Here is an 8032-nt window from a genome sequence, read left to right on the forward strand (position 1 = left end):
AATAACCCAGATCTTGTGCTCCCTTATAAATAATGAATATTCTCGCTCCTGATTATGCCTTTCACCTTCCAATGATTTTGAACTCCTATAAATCATCATCCAAATTCCACTCAATACCTCCTACCATTTGCTTTCTCATTCCTATTCTCTTCATACTTCTCACCCAAAATTTCATCCTAACTACCCAGACCTTCCACTGTGTCCTCTAGAATGCCTATTCCATTGCCAAAAAATGTCTCTGACTCTTAAATCTATTCCCCTCCTACTACTTCCATCTATTTGCTCTTACTGAAACATGATTTTTCCCTGATGCCACAGTCTCCCTGCTCACCCTTTGCAGTATTGACTGCACCTTCACTCATTCTTCTCAGCTCACTAGAAAAGGAATGGGAGTTGGAATACTCCTTTCTCCTCAGTGGCACTTCCATCTTCTCACCTTTCTTCCATATTCAGTCCTCTCTTTCTTTGAAGTTCATGCTATTCATACCTACCACCGAATAAAAATCTTGGTAACTGTCCTTGGGCTGAAGAAGAACGTGCTGGAGTCTTCTGCAAACACTGATTGGTGTTAAGTTTTGTTTCAGGAATCCTTAGACCAGAAATATGGCATCGACAGTCAATGGAGAGAACCACAATGTTAACCTTTGGGAATCTCAAAAAAATATGCTGACACAGTCATTAAAGGACAATGATATAGAGGTATATACAATCATTAAGAAGGAAAGCAATCGGCAAAAGACTGGGTTGGAACTGATTGCTTCAGAGAATTTTGCAAGTCGAGCAGTTCTGGAAGCATTGGGTTCTTGCTTGAATAATAAGTACTCAGAAGGATACCCAGGCCAGAGGTATTATGGCGGTACTGAGTTTGTGGATGAATTGGAGATTCTGTGTCAGAAGAGTGCTCTGCAGGTTTATGGCCTGGACCCACAAAGCTGGGGGGTCAATGTTCAGCCATACTCGGGATCTCCTGTGAATTTTGCGGTGTACACAGCCCTAGTGGAACCACATGGGAGGATTATGGGTCTAGACCTGCCTGATGGGGGTCACTTCACCCATGGATTCATGACAGATAAGAAGAAAATCTCTGCCACCTCCATCTTTTTTGAGTCCATGCCCTATAAGGTAAACCCAAATACTGGCTATATTGACTATGACAAACTAGAAGAAAATGCCCGACTCTTTCACCCGAAACTGATCATTGCAGGAGTCAGCTGCTATTCTAGGAACCTGGACTATGCCCGAATGTGGAAGATTGCAGACAGTAATGGAGCGTACCTCATGGTTGACGTGGCCCACATCAGTGGACTAGTGGCTGCTGGAGTAGTCCCCTCTCCCTTTGAACACTGTGATGTAGTGTCCACCACCACACACAAAACCCTTCGGGGCTGTCGGTCTGCCATGATCTTCTATAGGAAAGGAGTGCGCAGCGTGGACCCTAAGACAGGCAAAGAGACGATGTACAATCTGGAGTCACTCATTAATACAGCTGTTTTCCCAGGGCTACAGGGAAGGCCTCACAACCATGCCATTGCAGGAGTTGCTGTAGCCCTGAAGCAAGCCTTGACGCCTGAATTTAAGGCTTATCAGCAACAGGTGGTTGCCAACTGCAGAGCCCTTTCTGCAGCCCTGATGGAGCTGGGTTACCACATTGTAACAGGTGGTTCTGACAACCACTTGATTCTTGTGGACCTACGAGGCAAAGGCACAGATGGAGGAAGAGCTGAGAGGGTGCTAGAAGCTTGCTCTATTGCTTGTAACAAGAATACCTGCCCAGGAGACAAAAGTGCATTAAGACCCAGTGGACTGAGACTAGGAACCCCAGCTCTGACCTCCCAGGGACTACTAGAAAAAGATTTCTACCAAGTAGCCCTCTTTATTCATGAAGGAATAGAACTGGCTCTGCAGATTCAAAAAGACCTCGGTCCCCAGGGCACCATGAAAGAATTCAAGGAGAAACTTTTGGGGGATGTGAAGTATCAGGGTGTTATCAAGGCCCTCAAAGACAGGGTGGAGACCTTTGCAGCTATATTCCCTCTGCCTGGAATCCCTGGTTTTTAAAGAGATGCTGGACTCTGTTAGCAATCCATGAGTTTCAAAGTCTGATTGGAAGTATTTAGCCTGAAGGCTACCGAAGTGCCAAAAGCCTCCTTTTGAGAAAAGGAAGGTAGAAAATTATCAATTGGAAGGGGGGAATTGGAAAATTAGACAAAATCTATTCATTTTGAGGGTGGGTGGGTTCTATTTAATGAGCTTTTCTAACATCTGCATTGGAAAAAAATTGCCATTTGGATGTCACTGAGGACTCAGGTGTGTATATCCTTCCAAAGGATGGTGTATAAACCATAAATCTGTTTTATAGTTCATTATTAGTCATTTGGGGATACTTTAATAATTAGGGAACTAATTTTGAGTCTTTCTTATCTCATTTTTGTATAAGATCAGAGTATCCCATAGCCATTTGGCCTTCATTCAAATGGACAATGATGTAATTTTACTTAACCGTCTCTGTCGTGGTCATGACTTCTTTTGGTGGCTCAGAAAACATCCAGGTTAATAACTTGCAAAGGTTACTCAATCCTGGGGATCATGTTATTCAGTGCAATGCAAAAGAAGTGAATGGTGTCCAGTTTAGTTAGAGAGAAAATGGTTGTGAAGCTTCAGTCTGACCAATTTGTGTCAGCTATATCATCAGGTAGAAGGAGCTCAAAGTACCTTATAAATGCTGTCTTTAATCCTTTACCACATTTTGGAGAGGTAGGAGGTAGGTGGGGAATGTGACCTTTATTTCCAGAAGAACAGATCACACATAGGAGTGATCACTCGATCTGGAATTTGGCAACTTACGGCAATGACAGCCTTCTATTCCAATGAGAGGTGTTGATCCACTTCCCAAAGAAATTATTTTTCAAACAGCTGAGTGCAAAACAGTAATGACCATTTTTAATAAGCACAATAAAATTAAACACAGAATGTGACAAGACTGATAGCTTTAAAAATACAACCAAATTTGCATTTAAAAAATATCTGAACTCAAATAAATTAATTTTTTTTACAGTAAAAAAAAAAATCTTGGTAACTGTTGTCTATAGACCCCCAGATTAATCCCCTTCCTTCCTCAATGAATTTGATACCTGGTTTACAATTTTTTCTCTCCCTACCAACTCTTGTCTTCATACTAGGGGGCTTCAACATACATCTTGGCACTCCTTCAAATACCTTGACCATATAGTTCTTTAACCTTTTCAGCTCTCATGAACTACTCTTCCATCCCAGCTCAGTCACACATAAAGATAGTCATACTCTTGTTCTTGCCATCACCCAAAAATATACCACTTCCATGTTACCAAATTCTACAACCCCTTTATCTGACCACAATCTATTGAATTTTCATTTCTCCTTCTGATTTCATTTATATACCCTAATCTTTACTCCATAACCTCCAGTACCTTAACATGTAGCTGGGTTAATCAAGTCATCTCTCCTGCACTAACCATTTTCTCCTTTTCTTCCCATATTCCATACTCCATTGTAAGACAATTCAACTCTATACTGCCCCCTTCTCTTGAATCTCCATGCCCCTTATCAAATCACTAATTATACCCAGCTAAATCTCAGCCTTGTATCACTCCCATCATTCATTGCCTTTGCACCAACACACATTCTGCAGAAGAAAGATTAAGAAATGTTTACCTCAGATCCATATTAGCTGTATAACCTTGGGCAAGACACTTAATCCTTCTTGGGCTTAGTTTCCTCATTTGTAAAATGTGGATCATATAACATGGAAATATATTTACACATTTATAGTCTATATATTACTTTCCATCTTTGGGACAGGTGGGAGGGAGAGAACATGGATCAAAAAACGTCAGAAAATAATTACTGAAAAATTGTATTGACATAATCTGAAAAAAATTTAATTTAAAAATAAAATGTGGATAATAATAATATCTAACTCATAGAGTTACATTCAAACAAGATAACATGATATGTTCTTTGAAAATCTATAGTTATTATTTTTATTTGTGGTGGACAATGTTATATCATACCACTGGCATGACTTTTTTTAAAAAATCTAACTACCCTTATGATATCAAGGATAATACTAGGAAAATAAAATCACAAGATCTCATAATTAGAAATTAACTCAGAAGCATCCCTTTCACCCAATGCCTGAGCAAGAATACCATCTATAGCATCCCTTACAAGTGGCCATATAACTTTTTCTGGAAGATATCCAGTGAGAGGAGGTACCTTACCACATGCCACATATGCCAAAGCACTTAATTCCAGTTATTGCCCAATATTCTATTTTAAAGTCCAAAAAAAAATAAGCATACATGGAATGTGGATAAGGCAAGATGTCTAAAATCTACACAGCAAAGAAAATCACAATATTAAGAAACACATGCCATATCTTTACCATATACAACCAGTGGTTACATACAAATCAACGTCAAAGAATTCATTTGTGTGAAAATGCATTTGGTCAAATCCCTTCAGGCAGTTCCATAATGTCAGTTTTCTATATTCCTGCTATGTAACAGAAATTATAGACTCCATAAAAATGTAATGGCTCTATGATTTTAGTTAAAACCCAATTTACATTCTGCTTTTCAGTTCAATATTCTAGTTGATTGGGGCCCTTTGGGGATGACTTTCATCCCGTATTACTGAGGCTCATTAAACAAAACCAGGAATTGTACAAAATGGTTATGCTTGTGCTTTATGAGTGTTTCTTAAACATTATTTACCTTTCTCTCCTACTGTATATTTTAAAAACTATAATGGAGAGTGGAAGGGTAATTCATGAATATTTGATATTTTAGAGGTTATTATATACTTCAGGAATGAACTAACTCGGTTTCTTGGAAATAGTGATCAAGCCAAAGTCACAGCATCACTCCAAGTGCCATGTTTGAGTCAGTAGACTCTCCAAATGCCATAATCATTCACTGTGATGATGTCTAACCAGAGATTATGAAGGAGAGGGATAGTCTCTGAATTTTCAAGGGTGCAAAACCAGGAAAATTTAGACTTGACCCTCTACATATAATTCCTTTTATTTATTTTTCAACCTGTCTGCCTTGAAATAGAGTAGAAAATTTACTCCTCTCCAAGGAAGAGAAATGAATTGGCCTCTTTTCAGGTAGTATTATTCACAAATGGGTCATTCTAAAAGATAAACTTTACTCTTCTGTGAAGTGATAATAATACATATACTAGCTTCCTTCAGAGCTGTTTTGAGGGAATACTACATTAGTCTCAAAGAATAGTATAAATATTTTCTATTATTATTATTCCTTTTTAGCTCATGTTATGATGATAATAACAGATATTTTGGAGAAGCAGATAAATGTGTCAGGGCCAGTAAACCTTCAAATCACAGACACTAATTGACAGGCTTCAGTGAGAAGGGAGGGGGTTAGACACTCCTGGATCTCAAACCCCTCCCCCCTAAGGAATTGATGTTTCAGTTGGAAAATGGAGACTGACTGAGATACTTCTGGTAAGTTTCTGTTATGGCTGAACCCCAATAATGTTCTCTTTCTTTAACTTATATTCCCCACTGGTCTGATTGAGGAATAAGTAGAAGCTAGTTATTGATATGTTGAGGACTGAGATGAAATTGATCTTCTTAAAACTGGCAGCTGACAGGATTCAAACTAGATGACCAGATTTGGGCAGTGAGTATTCCCAAATAATTCTCAGGCACAGATTTTGAAGGTAAAGCTTATATTAAGAAGTAAAAGGAAAAGCTAGAGGGGTTAATGAAGGTTTTTGGATAAGGAAAAGTGACCCTGATCTGTTAGGTTGAAGCTGCCCTTCCCCACCCCCCCCACAGGAGGGGGTGAAGGCACCTAGCTGAACTGGCTCTCTTGCTAGATAGTCTATATATCTAATTGCTAAATCACTAAATAATTATTATATTGATATTGATAAGGATTAATCCTAACAAAAAGGCTAACCCCTGAGTAGAAACCACAATGGCTTTTGCCACACCGGCCACTCAGGTGAACCCCCAAGCCAGGAGCAGTAAGCAGTGAGTTTGCTCACCTCAACCCGACAAAGCAACTGCCTCAACCCTTCTCAACTTCCCCCTCACACAAAGTTCTCCAGGGGGGGTCCCCTGGAATTCTGGGTGAGGCTGTCCCTGTATTTTGCAGGGATTCCATGCATCCGTCTCTACATAACATCATTACTCCACTAATGAAAATGGTGATGATATTATAGTGCTTATTATGTTCCAAGAACTATGCCAACCGCTTTACAAATTTTATTTCATTCAATTAACACAAGAACCCTGGGAGGTAGGTGCTATTATCACCATTTTACAGATGAGGAAATTGAGGCAAAGAGAAGCTATTTTCATTGACCAAGGTCACATAATTGATAAGTGCATGATGCCAAATTTGAACTCAGGTATTCCTAACTACAGGCCTAGAGCTCTATCTGCCATACCCCCAGCTGCCCCTAAAACAAACCTGAAAATTGTCTTCTGATTCCTCAGCATTGCACAGAAGTGATCCTGAATTCTTGACATTAGCAAGATTTAGTGAATAAAAGAGTAGATTTGGAGGCAGGGAGCTGAGTTCAAGTCCTACCTCTACCATTTACTATCTGTTTGGCTTTAGACAACTTGTTTAAATAGTCTGTGTCTTAGATTATGAAATAGAGGTCAAATTAAAGTCCCTCTAAGGCCCCTTGCAGCATTAAATCTCTAATTCAGTTTTGTGGAATGCAGATCTTACTCCCTTTTTGAATGAGGCCATTAGAATTGGTTGTAGCATAATAGGTTATTGTTTTACACCCAAACTAGTAGTATGCCTCTCCAAATTAGTTAGGCTGCTCTTCAGACATTAGTTATCAGCAGATTCATTTAGACTTAAAATTCCATTGTTCTTATTCTTGCTCTTTGAGTCTTCTTATCTCTTCAGTAGATTCAGATACAAATTGTCCTGGGACAAGTCATTATCCTGTTATCATTCTTGTACATTCATTATTCTATGAATTATTGATAAATAAACCAACTTCTTTTTTGCCTTTTTTTTTTCATTTCCAAAAGCTTTATGAAGAAAGCTCATTCTCTGTAGTCTTACTTCAAGCATACTCTAGAAGGAGACAGGAAAATAGGCATGATATGCATCTCAATCTGTTTTGAAATGATCTTTATTTCCTATTTTAATGAGTCAATCAGCACACATTAAAATGATTAATATATTAATATAAGAAATTTTTAAAACTTACCATATTGCAGGCACATTGTTAAGTGCTAAAAATACAAAGAAAGGAATAAATATGGTCCCTAACTTTATTGATCCCATATTCTGCTAGGGGAAACAGCATGTAAAAAAATTGTACTTACCTGATATTTACAATGTAAATGAAAGCTAATATTACATGGAAAGCAGTAGCACTAAGGAAGACTGAGTAAGGCCACTTACATAAGTATCCAGCTCTATGGTTTGAAAGCTTTTCATTTCATATAGTTTGGAGATTATGTTTAGTTGTTATGGTGACATATGTTAAAAACTTTGTTTTTGAATTTTGGAGATGAATTTTACGTTCCGTTGATGGTGAGAAACAGTAAACCAGTTCCTATGTTGTTTTTTGGTTTGAGTTCTCCAGAGCATTTTTATATTACATATTTGTTGTTGTGTGGGGATTTGTCATCTGTCAGTCTATGAAAGATATAAATCCAACCTTTGTTTTGCAGAGGATCAGTGACATGATGGGGTGATGTCATAACTTGTGAATGAATTGGATTTAAGTGAGGCAGTTATACAAAATTGTAAGCCTCATTCTTTCTACCAGTCATGAAGCCCAGTTAGAAGATCTTTGTCAAAGATGATAATGAGTTGCTGAAGAATACTTGGTGGCTGGAATTGCTAGTTTTGCACATTGCTAGTAGTAGTAGTAATAATAATAATACTAATTTAGCTATTATATTATTATATTACATTTTATTAATTTTAATATATTGTATATTTATAATTAATTATAAGATATTACATCATATATAATATATTAT

General features: G+C 37.9%; 1 protein-coding gene across 2 annotated transcripts; it reads left to right on the forward strand.

Moving 5' to 3' along the window:
- The first annotated feature begins 603 nt into the window (after positions 1-603).
- LOC123230689 (serine hydroxymethyltransferase, cytosolic-like) lies at positions 604-2058 on the forward strand. 2 transcript variants are annotated; one of them, XM_044656834.1, is made up of 2 exons: positions 604-1423; positions 1538-2058. In XM_044656834.1, the coding sequence occupies exons 1-2, from the start codon at positions 604-606 to the stop codon at positions 2056-2058; spliced, it is 1341 nt and encodes a 446-aa protein (XP_044512769.1). The 2 variants fall into 2 exon arrangements, with proteins under 2 accessions (XP_044512769.1, XP_044512768.1); XM_044656833.1 differs by having other exon boundaries at positions 604-2058.
- The last annotated feature ends 5974 nt before the right edge of the window (positions 2059-8032 follow it).

Source organism: Gracilinanus agilis, chromosome 1 (assembly GCF_016433145.1).
Source record: "Gracilinanus agilis isolate LMUSP501 chromosome 1, AgileGrace, whole genome shotgun sequence".
NCBI lineage: Eukaryota > Metazoa > Chordata > Mammalia > Didelphimorphia > Didelphidae > Gracilinanus > Gracilinanus agilis.